We start from the raw sequence: 17,562 nt of genomic DNA, 5'->3' as shown, positions 1-17,562 counted from the left end.
CGAGCAAAGTGGCCGTAAAGACCTTCCCAAGTAAAGAACTGAATTAGAAACTAGAACGAAGAAAATATCGCAGCGAAGTAAAACGAAGCAAAGAGCGAAGACGGAATTCGATCTTAATTGAACCTAACGTTTGACTCCGAGTCCAAAATACACTTATCAGCACACACTCGGCTGTCAACACGTCCATCTTGACTGTTGTGTTGTGTAGTTACTCCACTGACCGCCTTCTCCCCTCGCCTGACCGCGCGGGGTATACACATAAATCACGGGCCGCTCGTTCCCCGCCCACACGTGTAATCAGCGGATCGATGGCCAAGTGGCAAATATAGCCGCTAATGCAAACTATTAAAACAGGAATACCGCGATAAATTCAACCGCTTGGAATATAACTGGCCGGTGCAGCGAGTGTACTACCCTCCGTGGACGTGTTGGATGAAGAATGCACCGTGCCGATGGTGGTCAGGTTGGGCTGGGCGGGTGGGGACGGTGTCTATGATGACGCGCTGGCCATATGTTCGGCAAGACCGCGTCCATCGTCGGTGACTTCCCTTCACTGCAAGTCTACGCTACGTGCTTCCAAGGCGATTGAGTTGCTGGCATTAGACAACTCTAACAGACACGTCCAACAAAAACAACACAAAGAAACAAGAACGGAAGAATAGACACGAATGCAAGGTTGCGCTGGAAACAATAAAGAGAAGCAGGTTTCCAAGTGGGAAGCTCGTTGGGTGAAGAAATCTTGGGTTAAAAGTGTGAGGCAACGGCGCGGCGCGGATGTCGGGGATCAAGTGGCGGGCTGGTGATGGACACACCCCAGGGGCCCCCGACCGACCGGTATTTCCAGCAACATCTCGCGAGACACATTATTCTCCCGCCGCGCCACGTCCCCCGCGCCCCCGGCCTCCGCGCCTCACATCCTCGCTGGCTTATTTCTGCCGCACACTCGCACACTACTTCCCGGAAACAGTAACAGCTGCCGTGGCTTGACATTTAACAAGGAAATCAGGTGGCCACACGTGTTTACACCTCCGGGAATGTGTTTTGCTGGAAAGCCGCGCTCGCAATGTGTGTGTGTGTGTGTGTGTGTGTGTGTAAGGGGGAGGGGGAGGGGAGCGCAAGCACGCAACACCGGTCTCTGCGGAATGCGCCGACGTGTTGGGTTCCAAACTAAGGATATTTTCTTTGTGGGAGGGTGGCTGGTGATTTCTTTGTGATCTTTATGCCCCAATGACCGCCCGCATGCCCGGCTAGACGCAGCTGCTGTTTCCTTTGTGAGACACTGCAAAACTCTCACAGACTTCGAGTTCCTCTTACTCACTAACTTAAAGCTTTCAACTTTCTTTTCAAATATATCACTTACATATGTTGTATAATCAACGATAAAAACCTGGTATAAAGTATTGAAAGAATTTAATGGAAAGTACTGGTTCTTCAGAATCGTGAGAGTTAGTGCGCACGCACCCATCTTCTGTCGCGGCCCATCTGCTGGGATCAGTCAGGGTTTGTACTTCAGAGCGGGAGCACGTTTCTTGAGCCGCTGAGAGATCTCCCATGTGGTGTCTGTGGTGTTCCGTGCAGTGCTGGTAGAGGCGGCGAGTGGAAAGATGGTGTCTAGTGTGTGTCGCGGGTCATACCCAAGCATGACTCCTCATGCATCGCCCTCACGGAAGCCAAACATCGACCCCCAAAAGGATTATTTTTCGCCGCTTCAAGTGGAAACCTCGGTGGAGTATGACCTTCCAGCACACATCTACCCGCCGAAGGGCTCCCAGCCCATCCTCATGATCCACCCGGGATACATGTCTGCCGTCCGGGCACGATCCCGCGCCGTCGTCACCCCGTCGCCTACTACTATGGTGGCCACGTCGGGGGCGGCGCGCCCGCTGGCGCCACTACAGCTGCCCCAGCAGCAGCAACAGACGCAGCAGCAGCAGGTGGCTGGTGCCCGGTCCTCCCGCACCGCACAGCCACGCCCTTGGTGTATGTGTGGTAACCCCAACTGTAATTCATCTAGTGTCAAATCTATGAATGTACAGAGTGCGAGAAACTTGCAAAATGTTCAGAGCCAGAGTGTAGTAAGAAGTGTTCAGAACCAGAGTGGTGCACGAAATGTACAGAGCCAGAGTGTGTCTAGAATTATACAAAGTCAGAGTGCCACCAGAAATGTACATAACCTTAGTGTCCCAAGAAGTGTTCACAGCCAGAATACAAGAAGTGTACAAAGTGCTCGTGAAGGAAGTATTGTGGGATTACCCAGCAGGAACGAAGTGGTTCTACTACATCAGCAACAGCAACAGCAGCAACAACAACAGCAGCAGCAGCAGCAACAACAGCAACAGCAGCAGCAGCAACCACAACCACAAGTGCAGCAAGTCCCGCCGCCAGCACCACAGCAACAGTCCCAGCAACTGGTGTGGGGCAACGGTGGCCGATGCACAGGGCCTTGCTGCAACCCCAAGGCGGCGGCGATGGCACCTCCTCAGGCGGAGTTCGTGGCCCCTGGCTTGCCGCCGTCCTTGCTGGCCCGAACACCCACCAGGGGCACGGCTGGCGGCTCACCCAAGCTACGGGCAGCCAGAACGAGACGGGGTCTGTCAGTGGCCAGCAGTGTCAACTTGCCGGATTATCTTGGCAGCAGTCGGCCGGTGAGACTGGCAGGTGGAGCTGTCCATGTCCATCCACGCCCCAGGGCATTATCTACCTCTATGGGGGCTCTAGCAGCCACGCCCGCGCCATCCATGGCTCACCAGCACATGGGCATGGGCGCTTCCCTCACCACTTCTCTAGATCTGGCCAGGACGGATCCCATAACGCCCAGGTCATTAATGCCCGTCCAGCAGCAGCAGCAGCAGCAGCAGCAGCAACAAGCACAGTCACAGCAACAACAGCAAACCCAGCTACAGCAAGCACATCAGCCAATGCAGCAGGCGCCAACGGGTTCCACCGCGTCTCTCATCTACACTGTTGGACTATCGAGAGATTCTGGGTGTTCTGTGGGCACAGAGACAGCGGGCGGCGAGTGGGCGTCAGACAGGACTCGTGGCCTCGTCGACTCAGGGTTCTGCACACCAGTCGATCTGACAGACGACTTTGTCACAGGTGAGTTACTCAACTCTAGGGGCTTCGCACGATGCCATTGAACTGCTTTGTGAAAAGTAACGTATCGCTCTTACGGTCATGTGAAGTGTATGTAGTACACCGTCAATAATTGCTAAAAGTGCTTTCTTTCGAGTGGATTGTGTTGCGCGTTCAAATTAGAAGAAAAACGTGAGTGCATGGCGCCAACGTTTGTAGTGTTGGGCGGAGTCTGGCGTGGATGAGCCGAAGGTCAAGTTTAAGTTGCTGTCTCGGTCTAGCCTTAAAGACGGTGCTGCAGCGTTTGTTTGTTTTCTCTCCCTCCCGCGCCGGCAACTCTGCATGCCTGCCTGCCATTCAAGTTTCCTTCACTGTGAAGTTCTGTATTTTGTGTTTACAAGTGTATGTGTATAGTGCACGTCAAACGTTTTCTTTGTGGAATGTAGTGCTCAGTGATGTGATTCTCATTCACCCGCATGCAAGAGTCATATTAGCATATAACGTGTAAATAACGGAATTTAACTTTCTTGTGCGTTTCTGTCATTTTCCATGTAAAAAAGTGAAATTCTGACCAACACCAAACAAACAACAAAGAGGCGCACGTGGCCGCCGCGCCCCAGTGTTGCCGTCTGGCGGGTCGTCGCATACCGGATCGAACACAGACGTCCAGGCTATTTTCATCGTCTGCTGCTATTGATTCTGCTTCGTGAGGTTAATTTCACGTGCTAGATAGTTTCGTTGATTGGCTGCCTCATAAACTCCTTCAGAGGACGACGGTGTTCGTTTGCCAGTCTCCTTGACATTCATAAACCCACCACCTGTCACCGTGGGCAGCGTGCGGCACCTGGCTTGATAAACGCATTCCTGATAATTATCACCTTGTTACTACCATGGCCAATAGCGCTTTGTTTTAGCCTCCAGTGTATTACCAGTGTTGCGTTTCATGACTACGTGTTTGTGTGAGTCTCGTGGTGCATACGCTAGCAGGTAGTGAGGTCCTGTTGCATGCATGTGGTGGGTGTCAAGTGTAGAATACTCGGCAAGTCTGGGCCATTTGGCAACACCACCCGCACGAGGTTGCCTGTCAATGTTTTGGGTCCGATTTCAGCAACCTTCACCTCGCCTTGGTGCTTCACTCGTCTGGGGGTGTGGTTAGTTTTTTTATCCTCCCCTCCCTCACGCTTACGTAACCTCTAGCTTATGGCTAAAAAAATGTGCGATGTGAGGGTGCTCGGAATAGGACATCAGGCGAGAAGGAAGGAGGTATTTGGCAGCTATGACGAGCAGGAAGGCGGCTGCTGCTCAACGGACCAACAATTTCCAGTGTCGCCTTGGGAGGGGGCTGGTGGCTGGCTGGCGGGGTCATCACGCCTCTCCTTATGCTCTCAGTTGGTGGCGGGCTGTTCACGCGCTTCATTCATTCTCTCTCTCTCTCCGTTTTCACTATTTTGGTTGGACGCCATATGGTTCGGACGGAGCACTAGGACAGTTGGTGACTGACAAATGACTGGGCTGGATGGGCGTCCCTGGGGAGGCTACTGTCGGGCAGGAGGGGAAGGGAAGGACCTTTCTTGCTTGTCCGTCACCAGCCACAATATTTGAAGAGTAAATTAGGTTTCTCTCTCTCTCTCTCTCTCTCTCTCTCTCTCTCTCTCTCTCTCTCTCTCTTCCCAGCGGTGCTTTCAAATCCCCTCTTAGCGAATTATTGAAGGGCTCACTAGGGGAGGGTTGATGTTCATGTTACCTGGATCTGTAGTTCCCGAGAAGCTTGGGACCAGGAGGGAGGGAGAGAGGAGGGAACGGATGCCTGAGTCACAAAGGGTAGCGAGGCAGGTAGCTTGCTGCTGGCTCATCACGCGCCGTTTGTCAGCCCTCAGGACAAAATTAGAGGTTGCATTTCGCTTAGCTGTCTTGACTTATCGATTATTTTTTCTTTTGTTGCTTACGGGATCGGGGATAAATTTTCATCAATCACTTCAGTGTGTCGAACAATGAGATGGCTGTCGGTTGGAAGTCTTTGTGTAACAGCATTTGGCAATCTTTCTGCATTTTTATCATATTCTATCTTGCACATATGGAAGAAAAATGTGAGGGCGGTCTGTTCGATCTGGTAATTAGCGAGGAGACAATGAAGAAAATAGAAAAGCTACCGAGGATTACTGGGCCATATCGTGTGCCCTTTGCTATCATCCCCTCAGCTCGCTCCCCCTCTCGGTAATAACGGGAATGAGGTGGTTAAGGCGTGCCGCTCCCCGGATCGATCCCCACTTGCTTAATAACTTTCCTGCTGGGTGTCAGGGCCTCACGTGCCGCCGTATGGGAGGAGAAAGGTGTCTCGATTTTTTCCCCAATAGAGATCAACGCGCACTAACTTGCCTATCCCCTGACTCACCACTGCTCTTAACCTTTTTCTCTTTCTCGATCCCTGACTTGTCCCTAGCGCGTCCCAGTAACGTGACCCAGCAGGAACAAAGCCTCACAAGTGGAAGGCTCGTCGCTGCCACAAGTGAGCCTCTCCACCTATCAGAAGACCGGCGCCCCTCAACACACCCGTCCTCCCTCTTGCCACTGATAACCCGAGCTTTGTGCACCTCTCGGCTTGCGACCAAGTGGCTCTCCATAGATAAGCCGTTGACACAAGAACATGAAGTGAATTATGATAAAGCCAAAGGAGTCAGTCGGTACACAACACTTTTACTGCCTCGGGAAGTTATAGTAGCGTAGAGACTTGAGGAACAACGGAACTCGTTACCACGCTCCCCATACAGGGCTTATAAAAGTATCCTCCCCCCCCCCCACCCCCGACACACACTATCTGGCCCTTTGTCTCATTGTTCAGCCCCGCGAGACCAAAGCTCCTCTGGGGAAAAGACTGAGGGGGCCATTTACTTCAGCACCCGCCCGTGGACCAGCCGCTTTGGGGGTCGTTTGTCTCCGCGCCACAGCCTCGGCTTTGTCTTCATGTGCTTCCGTAACTTCCATTTTCCTCCCTCTTATGAGCCATCAATTTCCCTACCGCACACTTGGGAGCAAGAAGCCACGCAAGGGTAATGTATATCTGCGCCCCGGCCTCACTCACCTGGGGCATGCGCGGTCCCTTGCCTCGGTTCTGTCGATGCGTCCGGTTGTGCGTTGCGTGTTGGGAATCTGGAAGAATATAAACGAGATTAGCAAAGGTTTATATGGTAGAGGGACGACACTACCACTACTACTGCTATTATTACTACTACTAACACACACACATACACACACACACACAGACAAAGAAAGACCCGCGTGGGGAGTCGACCGCCTAGTTTTATGGATAGGCTTGACGGCGAGGGCAGCAAATTGGTCCCTAACGACGCCTCCTCCACTAACATTACTCCTGCCCCGCGTGCTAAGACTAAATACAACACAAGGGAGAAAAAAAAACACCCTCCTCGGCACCATTTGGCCATGTGGACAGACCTTCGATCCCCATCCATTGCTCCCTTAATCGCCCCCTCACTTCCATTGCACCCTTCAGCCCCCTTTTCCTCCCCCTCTACCCCGCAGCGTTCGTGTATGTATACCCATTTACGAATCAGCGGCTGACGATCTCGCTGGAGGGTCGCCTTTCCATTTAGCCATCCCTTTATCCCGTCCCCCCTCCCCTTCAACACCTCCCCTCCATTATTTCCCATCCCGGCTTGCCCGAACGACCTCCCTGCTCCCCCTTCTGCTTGTCTCCCGCCATCCGTATTCCCACGCCCAAGTCCGTTCACTGAGGGTTCGTTTTATGAATAGATTATCATAGGTAATACACGCCGCTGACTCCCCACGATGGAGCTTACGGGGGAGGAGGCAAGAGCGGGAGGGGCCTTGGGGTGATTATAGGGCTGGCGGAGGAAACCGAGCGGTGGAGGGGAGGGAGGATAAAGTTGTGCATTCTTGGCTCAGGTCATGTAAGAAGGTGGCGAGAGGTGGAGAATTATGCCGCCGCCTCTCGGAAACTTTGCAGCAAGGCATCTAATAATACAGACAGACATAAAGAAGCTAGGAATAGCTCGTGCGCGGCGAGTCTAGAACTTCGTAATTCACCACGGCCTGATCACGCTTTGGACTCATGACCATCAGATAGTACCCTCGACGAGAGCTTTGGTGTGTGTGTGTGGGGGGGGGGGTGAAAGAGAAGAGGAGGGGGTGAGGAGCGGCCATAACACCCACCAATAATCAATCGGTGAAAATTGGTTTGCTCTCAGTCTCTCACCGAGGCGTGGATGGGCCGCGCGGAGGATAACAGCTTTGTCGCCAGTAACCGGTATGAATGGCCTCGTAGCGGGGCGAGGGCATGATGAAGCGCCATAAAACAGATGACTACCGCACCACCTGGGCCTAAGCGAGCCTGCCTCTCAGCTCCTGCCGCTGCTGCTGCCTCGACCCCGCCCGAATGAATGGAGTGGGAGGAGGAGCTACGTAGTTTGTGTGTGTGTGCACTCGCCATAGTCCGTCCGGCACAGTGCAAGAGTTCAAAGGGAAACGGATGTAAGTAACAAAGGGAAGATTAGTGTATGTGATTCTGCAAAGGGGTGGTGGTAGTGCTGGTGGTGGTACTGGACAGTCATGCCTCAGTGCACTTAGCATTGTTTTACCACTTTTTGCGCGTAGCCAGTTTTTACAAGCCAGGTGGTGATGGAGACGGAGAGGAGTAAGCGTGAAGGAAAAAAAGCGAGGGGGAGGTAAAGGTAGGCGATGAAAAACTCGCGCGGCATCATCATAAACACCAATGGATGGGAAAATGTTCGTGCACTTTCCTGCTTTACCGTGCGGCTGCAACTTTGAGTGTTAATTCAGCGCCCAGGGAAGTGCCGCGAGACACACAGGCGCGGGAACAATGCCCAGAGCTCACAATCCATCTGTTAGGAGGCCGTCAGCCGCTCACAATGAACAAGGGCCTTGGCGGAGGGGAGGAGGGGGATGGAGAGCAATGGCTTCACATTCATGAGTGGAAACAGCACTTTGGTGGGTTTGGAGCGAGGCAGTAAGGGATGAACAGAGGGAGGAGGGACCGGCGTGGGAGAGTGAGTGGAGTTGAGTTGAAGCACCTTAGGCGGCAAACTCTTCCCCCCTCCCCCAACTCTCCCTCCAGACCGACCGACCTCCACGTTGAAGGGGTCAGGGGCGGCTAGGGGTCGTGGCCCTTTTCCTTGCGACTCACGATCATTCCTCACTAACCCTTCCTTACTCCTACTCGCATGCCCTCCCTACGTCTCCATACCATCTTTCCTTGCAACAAGTTCTTTTCCTCCCCATCTTTTCTCCTTTGAGGTTCGTGGACCCGATGAAGGCACAAAGACTCACGATTTGATCTTAAAACCATCTCTCTCTCTCTCTCTCTCTCTCTCTCTCTGGTGGGATGAATACTTGTGTCGTCTCTGAGTAGGTCTCGCTGGCGGAATGAAGATCGCGGTGATGGATCAGATTACAGGAAAGAGAAGGGGAGAGCGAAAGAGAGGGAGGAGGGGGAGGGAGGGGTAGCGTCCGCGTGTCAGCTCCCACACGTTGCCTTTCACCGCAACGCCTTTTCTTCCCCCTCACGCTCACCCTCCTTTCCTCTTCTCCCCTTACTGTCTCATTTCCCGTTACCCTCCTCACAAGGGGCTCCCCGATCTCATGTCTCCTCTCACCCACGCCTTTAGGAGAGAGAGAGAGAGAGAGAGAGAGAGAGAGAGAGAGAGAGAGAGAAAAGGCTGAGTCTGGATTATAAAACTTAGGAAAACAAATGAAGAGCGTGTTAGTCTCTCTCTCTCTCTCTCTCGGTGTACTGACGTAACCGCTACAAGGAACTGACGCCCGGCAATCATGTCAAGAACTATCAAAGTGAATTTAGTTCGTTCCTCCCGCCTCACTTTTTTATTGTTTGCCACCTTGTCAGCCTCTCTCTCTCTCTCTCTCTCTCTCTCTCTCTCTCTCTCTCTCTCTCTCATGGTTGATTTAACTTTATCTTAAGTCCAAGAAGTGAGTGTTGTGGTTTATTGCTTTGTTTTTATCACGTGTGTTTTAGTTGACTTCTTTTTTGTGGATAAGGATGTTGTGGTCTGTGGCGATACTCGAATTTATATTGCGTGGTGGAATTTACTTGTTCACACACACACACACACAGTATAGGAAACGTCTGGTATTTTATTTTTTACATAACGTGATAACGAGGAGACGAAAACGACTTCATCTGACACACTTCTTCACACATACAAAAAAGGAAGACTTGTAAATCTATCTCATGTGGCCGCCGCCCCGCCCTTCCTCATGTGGTCTTGTTATGTATACAGTTCCAGGGCGGGTGACAAGACTCAAGTATGGGCGTGGACACCTCCCGGGGGCACGGCCTGCGAGTGGAAGGAGACGCTGGTTCCCTCCCCAAACGCCGATTCGTGGGGGGATCGTTATCGTTTCCGTAGTTAGACAAATGCATCAATAAACATCATTCACTATACTCGTGCTTTACATGAATCCTCTCCTGCTGGATATGAGTCAAGGTAGAATGGATAAACAGTGGCAAAAGTTGTAATATATAAAACTCGCATCAGAACTACGGTATTATCAAAAGGAATTGAACTCCACTATGTCATAAGCGTAAAGGATAAATTAGCCTTTTCTCACTGTAAGGAAATGTCAAAGTAAAATGAGGGATAATAAAAAGTTATGATGAGTTACTTGAAGTAGAAACGTTTAGGTTTGATTTAATTATCAAATGGGAACGAGCTGCATAAAGTTGAAACTATATATTGTTTGTACCGTTAAAGGCGACCGTTTTGGACTGAGTAGTAGGTCATTATCGGAGACAAATACGAGCTTCGAAGGTTACGTGTGTGTGTGTGTGTGTGTGTGTGTGCCAGCTAATCTCTCCTGCGGGTGTTTACTGCCTCGCCCCAGTGCACACCCAGGCCGGCCTCGCTACAGGGTCGTCATATACCAGTCTCTTTGATCTCGGGTTTCTCCTTCTTCCCCGGCGCTGCATTCTGACGGCCTAATTACATTGGACTAAAACAATACGCTCCACTCAAGGGAGATCGAGGAAGAGAATACCGTGCTGTGTAAATCCTTCGTGACTGTGCCTGAGGGAAGGGGGCTTCATACTGACTTATTCAATTCCCGGCCTCGAGTAAAACAAAACAAGACGGCGTTGAACTTGTTGAGGTGGAGGGGAAAGAACACTGCGCTATGTAAATCCCTCTGACTGTTGGCTTAAGTAAGAGAGCCTTTGTGCTGACTTTTAATCCGCAGCCAGACTCTGTTACCCACCAGTCTGCCGAGGGGAGGGGAGAGGAGGGCTTTAGGGGCCGTGGTTGTCGGGCTTTAGGGGCCATTATTGGTTATTACGTGGAGTTCCCGAGGCGGCGGTTGGGGCCTGACGTGTGGTGTCTGCGTCTGTCAGCCTCCGGGTATAATCTTCCCGGAGTGAGACTTAAGATCTTGAGCCGAGAAGCTTTGCCCAAGTGCCGCCACAAAACAGGGAACAGGCATTCTCAACGCTTTTTTTCGCTGCGCCAGGACAGATGAGGTGCCAACTGCCATTTCGTAGCGACGCATACATTCATCCCCTTCCCCTTCCATTTCCCGTCCCATTCCCCTCAGGCGTTCCTTCCCCTAGCAAATCATAGCGTATTATTATGACTCATTAAGGCATCACGTGCAGGGGAAAGCAATAAGGAGTGATGAATATATAATAATAGTAATGATAGTCTCCATGTCACGAGTCTGTATGTCGATGCAGATGTTTGAAGTGACAAAGAAAAAAGCGCTGCTGCTTCGTCTGGGCCACACCACGTCTCTCCTTTCCTTCAAATTTTCACTCCAACGGCTAATAATTACAATCTTGAGTCGTCACCCCTGGGAAATTTTGAAAAAAAGATCTTTCCTTCCATAACCACCCCCCCTACCCCTCTTCCGCCTCTCAACACCCCCTCCCCCCCCTCCCCGCCCCTCCCCTCCTCGCTCCGATCAGCTCGAGTAATTATGAGGCTCGCAGGTTTCCGTCCTAGCCTTTGTCGCTAATATCGACCCAGAGTGTTGACACTGAAGGTTACGGTAAGGAGGGAGGGGGGCGCTTGAGAGGGAACGGGATGGCGTGGAGGATGGGGGAGCCGCGTGTCCTGTTACGATATGATTCCGCTCTCTCTCTTGCTGATTACTCTAGTATTTCCCTTTGTTCATATTTATGCTCTCCCGCTGCTTCAGCCTCCTATTTCATTGCACACACACACACACACACACACACACACTATCATCCCCCCCCCTCACTCCCCGCTTCTCTTTACTCTCCTACTCGCCTCTCCCTCTTGGCCTTCGTTCCCTCATCTTTATTTCCATTTCCCTGTGTCCATCCCTTCCCGTCCTTCACATCTCGCACCCACGCCTCGCCCTTCCTCCCTTCTTATCAAGCGCTGCACTCGGTTCATTTAAGCTGCCAATGTTTCCAAATGCCGAGGCCCTTGGGTATTGTCCGTTGGGTCGGTTCTTTCCCTTCGAATCTAGTCACGAAGTCGAGGATTAAAAAAGGACACGTTGCTCCCTTCCCTTCGTTGTTGTGTCAGTCCAAGGTTGCTCCGGTGTCCTAGGATTACCCCAGTTGTGTAATAAAAGTCTTAAAGGATCTTTTGTGTGGCAGGAGAGAGAGAGAGAGAGAGAGAGAGAGAGAGAGAGAGAGGACGTCTCAGCGAGGTCCGCGTCCTTCCCTCGTCGACGAACACGAGTTGGGGTGAAAGTGCCGCCGCCCGGGAGTTTGGTGCACAAAGTTGCTTTCCGAGACAAGCGTGGCGGCAGGAACAGTATTAACTTCCGGACAATGGCACGAACAGTTTCTCATTTTCGAGGAAGAGGAGAGAGGCGAGGGCGTAAAGAGATTTGCATGAAAAAGTAGTTTGCAGTGGCGGGAACAAACAACCACCACGGCCTCTCCCTCCTACCCCCACCACGGGACGAGCGAGGAGGCCGTCCTCCGAGGCTGGATGGCTGGTTAGACATTCTTCAAGAGTCTAGAGACCGTTTATCATCAGCTTCAAAATGGTTGGCTTACTTTACCTCATAACCCTGGAAACGCTCGAGGTATTTCATATAAAAAAAAATATGTGGATGAGTAAGATGCCCATTGTTGCATGTGACGCAGGGCAACGTGGCGTGGTTATTGGATCTGTGCTCGGCGGCAGCCTTCTCGGCTTCCTGGGTAATCCCGTGGCGTTCCCGCAACCCTCGGGAGTAATGGGTTTTAGTAGAGTACTGACGTGGGCGAAGTTTAGTTGTTTGTGTGTGGCTTCTGAGGGGGAAACAACGAGCAAGGCCATTAGTGCTGGTGGTGGCGTTCGTGAAGGATGGAGGGAAGGAGAGTCGCGCTGGAAGTGACTTGTTGCAAGGAGCAAAATGACTCCACGGTGTGTGGAATGGTCTTCAAACAAACAGTTGTTCAAGTTTGATTTGTTTTGTTTTCCGGCCCAGAGCCGTTATGTCCGCCAAACACAACACTCGTCACTGTCACGGGCCAAGGTTACAGTTGGTGGCTGCCACCCGCGACGCGCCTCACCAAGCCATATGAGGACAGTCCGGATTGAGCAACAGCCGATACACACAAATACACCATATATATATATATATATATATATATATATATATATATATATATATATATATATATATATATATATATATATATATATATATATATATATATATGCACATACACCACACCGTAACCATTGTTCACGTGCACCAGTGGCGGGTGCCTGCCTAACTAGGGTCAATATAATGTTTTGGGAGTCTTTCTACTTCCTTTGTGAGGGAACGAGACCTTTGCATCAAGTGAACGCTGTTGAAATTGAGAGGAAAGCTGCAGTGATGACGTCACAACCTCGCCCTGACGCATGGCCTCACGGCGCCCACGTCACCTTCACCGACGGTTCAGCGCAGCGGCCTCGAGCGCTGATGACACCATGTGGGTAGACTACTTTTTCTCAGAGCTCCATGGGAAGGGAAGAGGTGTGGCGCGGACTGAGTGTGGGACTCATGAGGACGGTCAGAGGACCGTTTCCAAGAAATTACGTTACGCATTTTAATACAATGATACTGGTCAGTAGAGCTACGCCAGTAACAATGTTGTGAAAGGGCACCGCATGAAGCAAGGAGTGCGGGGCTGGGGGGAGCGGGAGGCGCCACTGTTATGTCGCAACAAAAAGTAAACTGGCAAGTGGCAACAAAGCTACTGCCGCGGGTGGCCGCCACTTGACGCTGCGGTGAAGGCGGCTGCTACCTGAGTTTCTTGCTATGGTATTTCACACACACCGTACCCAGTTCCTTGATATTTAATAATTAAGGCTTACTGCGTCAATGGCACATTATTAATAGCTGCAAAGTGGCCCTGAAGGGAAGGGTCACTTCTAAAACAGGACTGACAGGCTGCAGCAAGCCTCGTGGTGCCATGAGGACACGATGGAGGCGGCTGACAGGGAAGTCGTTGTAGAGTGAGTAATCCCCGCTCAAGTACCCCTCCACGTGACCTGGCAGATGGGCAGGCGAGGCTGGCTTCCCTAGGACCGGTCTGCCTTGCTGGGACCGGTGAGCGTGACTGGCTGGCAGAACCTCCATGGCCGCCCCAGGGCACACTATAAGGCGCTAAGTCCGTCACCGAGTTTTTCTTTGTTGTAACCACTGGAGCAGAATTTCTTCCGCCTGCTGTTGTCTGATTAAGTTAGCTTTGGGGGTTCGTACAGCTTTCACTTGGAGTTGGCAGATTGACGTGTTGAAAAGAGTCACCCTTCAGCACCGACATAGAACTATTGTGTCGGCCGCCCATTGTTGCAGGCCCAGCACAGAGGCGGCGTGACCTCTGGCTCTGACACATTGTTTATTGCAGACACTTTTTCACGATTTGTTCTTTTTACCGTTCAATCTTACTCCATCCTCATAATTCCTATCGTTTTCTGTGCATCTGATGTAAAATGTTGCCGTAGATCATATTGATGAGCGAGCGGATCGTGGCTCATGCGGCAGGAGGGGCTGGTGGTTTGCCAAGACGAGCCATTCTTCTCAGAAAACAAACAACCTGCCCTTCCTTGATGACGTCAGCCACAAGTCAGACAACAGAGTGTCCAAAAGGGGAAGGGAGGGAGGATTATTTTCGGCATGAAGCATACATTAAATAGAGACCTAAATGACGCTTTTATGCAGCTCGTTCGCGCTGGCCATGGCCAGAATACATGGTTGTTGTCACGAATCAGGATCCTCCTGATGGTTCTTAGAAGTCTTTAACGGTGGAAGTTAGCTATACTAAAATTAAGCAAAGCTTGTCGACGAATATTAAAAGTGGGTGATGGTCTTGTCTCGAGAATGTAGTCTATGTAAGACTGCTCGTCGTCCACGTCATGAAAACACGATTACTGTCAGGCTCAGCTGCCTCGGAACGGTGGAACGTGATGATCGAGAAAGGCCAGCGACTAGTGAGCGAAGCCTCGTGTGGCGGCAATGTTCTGGTGGTGAGCAGAGGCCGGGTTACTGGGTTTCGTGGAAGAGGCTAAATCATTGTGTGTGTGTGTGTGTGTCGCAATAGACCTTCTCGGCTACCTTTTTGAAGTAGGTGAAGTTGGTGATCCCCAGCTTATTTTGGGGGTCACATACTGCCAATCTGTTTTCAATTGCCATAAAGGCCACTATCAGCCCTGTTACATTATTGGTGTTGGATTAATCGAAATTAACGTGGCTGCAAATCTGCGGCGACTGCGTTAGAGGTCATTTAGGGGTGAGGGGACGACGCTCAGCGAGGATGGGACTTCGTTTTTGCGGCGCAAGGTGGTATTTGACCTCGGGTGGGTAGGGTTGGCGGTACCTGTCTTGGAGAGGCGATAGCATTGTTCCCTCGTGGTGTTTGACGTCTTTGCACACCAGGTTGTTTTACCCCGGAACAAAAGAAAAAAAAAAAAAAAGGAGGTAAAGACCCAAGATACTTCGAGGACGGCGGCTGGTGAGAGTCTTTATCTGGATGGCCGAGCTGACCCGTTTACCTTGGTTGTGCGATCTTTCCCACATTGTGTGTGTGTGTGTGTGTGTGTGTGTGTGAAGAGGATGAAGAGGTTCATTATGTAAGAAAAATTCCCATTAGATGGAAACTTCAGCAACTGACCCGATAATGTGCGCTCTTCGTTCACTTGCCAGACTCACGAAGATAATGGCGATTCCCCATGCTTCAGTATTAATTACTAGATTATAATAAACGTAGTTATTGTCTAGAAATAAAATAAGATAACTTCTCTGGTAGTGTTGCATTACTCATTTTTTTCTTCTTGCCCAACAGATACGCTTAACCTGAGTGGCGGCAGCTGGAAGGAGCCATCCCTGCCGCTGCCTTCCTCCATGACTTCCACCTCAAGCAGCAGCAGTAGTGTCCACACCTCCTCTCTCCTGCCGGGGACGACCCACACCTCCTCTCTCCTGCCAGGGGCGGCGCACGCCCATCACTACCTCCCGCAGCCCTTATGGAACTTGGCCTACTAAGGGTTCTACGCTTACCGAGCACCGGGGCCGCAGCCACAGGGGCCAGGGTATCCCTCCCGCCGGGGACGCTGACGGGGACACCATGACCGGTTTTGCCAATAGAAAATCAAGGCGATGAAAGATATCTCCTTCAGAAGACGAGTGACTGACGCGATGAAAGACTCGGTAATGGGGTCATGCAATTTCCAGACGATGTGACGGCCTGTTCAGCGACCGGTCCCCGGCCTCCCCTTTTTGCCTCTCACCTTTCACTCAGGAGTTCCTTAGAACCTTTTATCGACTCTGATTACTGTTACTGTTTACAAAGCTCACACTTCAGTCTCCTCCTTTGCTCATAGCTTCCCCCCCTTGCCCCAGCCCGCGGCCCCCACGTGCCCTTCAGAACCAACACTGTGCTGTGATATGCCGTGCTGGCCTACGGAGCCTCGTCGCGATTGTCAGTCCTCCTCGTCGTGGTCATCGTCATTATCAATGTCGTCGCCAATCATTAGCATAGTAGCAAGATGACCGACTGCATGATAGCTGGTGGCCTTTTGCGCCGCTGTGGTCGTCGCCTGGTTGCTATAACAATCGTCGTCACCTTGTGATTGAAGGCTGCCGGGAGGCGTCGCGGTGGTGGCCGTGGCCTCACCGCTGCCTCCCGTACGCCTCCCCCAATCCCCTCCTCCTCTTATTAAAAGAACCAGTTGTGGTCGTCGTCGTCGTCGTGTCAAGTCGTCATCGTAGTGAGTAGTAAAGGTAGAGTCAGCCCGAGTCACCGTGGAGGGTTGAGTGGTCTCTCTCCCCCTCGGGGCGGGCCCAGCGCCCCCCCCCCCCCCCATGGGGGAGCCTCTCCTTTCATCACCTCGGCTAATTATCTCATGGTGTACTATTAAGTGTGGAAACTTATGGGTGTGCTTACGTACGGGAATTTCTAATGTTAATCATAATACTGATAATAATTAATAACACAGGGGTTAGTTAAGTCAGTGAGTGTTGTCGATTCACTTTGTTAGTATCTAGTGTCATGCTGTTCCAGTCACTCCATCCTATGGCAATATTACACTGTTATTTACACCTGCCCCTTCGGTGCGAGTTCTTGGACGACACTCGAGGGACGCTGTCAGTGGCTGTTATCCTCCCATTTACCTCTTGGGTCCTGAGCATCAGAACTTCCCACTCAAGTGTTGTTCTGGAAGTCGGGCCTAAAAGTCTTGCACAAACGATGCTTCAGACATCAGTGTATTAAGCTTGTCGGCATTAATTAGTGTTTTGTAAAGCTGAGTAGGATTTTTTTTTCATAAAATAGTGAGAAGTGAAAAGTAAGACACGTGTTAGGGTAGATTCTTAGGTGTTAACTTTAGCTCTTCTTGGAAAAAATAATAAAAATACGCTTATTAGAATCCATGAACCAGACATTGTGGTCATTAACTCATTTTCATTCACTTAGTTTATTGTTAGGTTGTATAATTAGTCCTAACCATTTAAGTTAAACTAATTTTGTTATTTTATTTATAGACTTGTCTTGTTTAAGTCTGTCGACATTCGCTCCTTTCCATAGTAATTCTTTCAATTCTTCCAACTTCCAAGGTTTATAGTGTCAGTACAATTGAGTTGTGTCATCCTTATTTAATTTCAGAATGCATCAAACTTTGATTTGCATTTAAATAAAATGCATAATTGCTTCATTGTAATGTAATGATACATTGTATCAATGTTTTAAAGATTCATGATTATATGAGTCATCAGTGAAGGATACCTTAGTCGTGGCATTGTAGATGTACGTAATGATTGAGTCATTGTAGTAAGGATTGAGTCTGTTGTGGGTAGGTTGAGAGGCTTCCGAAGTGAGGCGCTGCGAGTCGCCGCCCGCCGACCCCCAGGGCTGCCGGGGGCCGGGGGGGCGGCTGCTTCGCGCCGCCGGGAAACATTTTTATCCCGTCCATATCAGGAAGTAAAAGTATTTCCCGGTGCGAGTTACGGCTTCCTCACGCGCGGAGTCCAGTTCAT

General features: G+C 50.9%; 1 protein-coding gene across 1 annotated transcript; it reads left to right on the top strand.

Annotated features, from left to right (window-relative positions):
* The first annotated feature begins 1,477 nt into the window (after nucleotides 1–1,477).
* Nucleotides 1,478–16,411, top strand: LOC126998880 (transcription factor SPT20 homolog). The gene is made up of 2 exons (XM_050861071.1): nucleotides 1,478–3,099; nucleotides 15,374–16,411. Exons 1-2 carry the CDS (start codon nucleotides 1,605–1,607, stop codon nucleotides 15,571–15,573), a joined length of 1,695 nt encoding a protein of 564 aa, XP_050717028.1. The 5' UTR covers nucleotides 1,478–1,604; the 3' UTR covers nucleotides 15,574–16,411.
* Nucleotides 16,412–17,562: the final 1,151 nt, after the last annotated feature.

This window comes from Eriocheir sinensis, chromosome 15 (genome assembly GCF_024679095.1).
Source record: "Eriocheir sinensis breed Jianghai 21 chromosome 15, ASM2467909v1, whole genome shotgun sequence".
NCBI lineage: Eukaryota > Metazoa > Arthropoda > Malacostraca > Decapoda > Varunidae > Eriocheir > Eriocheir sinensis.
The sequence above is the reverse complement of the archived record's forward strand: the minus strand, read 5'-3'. Positions and strand labels throughout refer to the sequence as shown.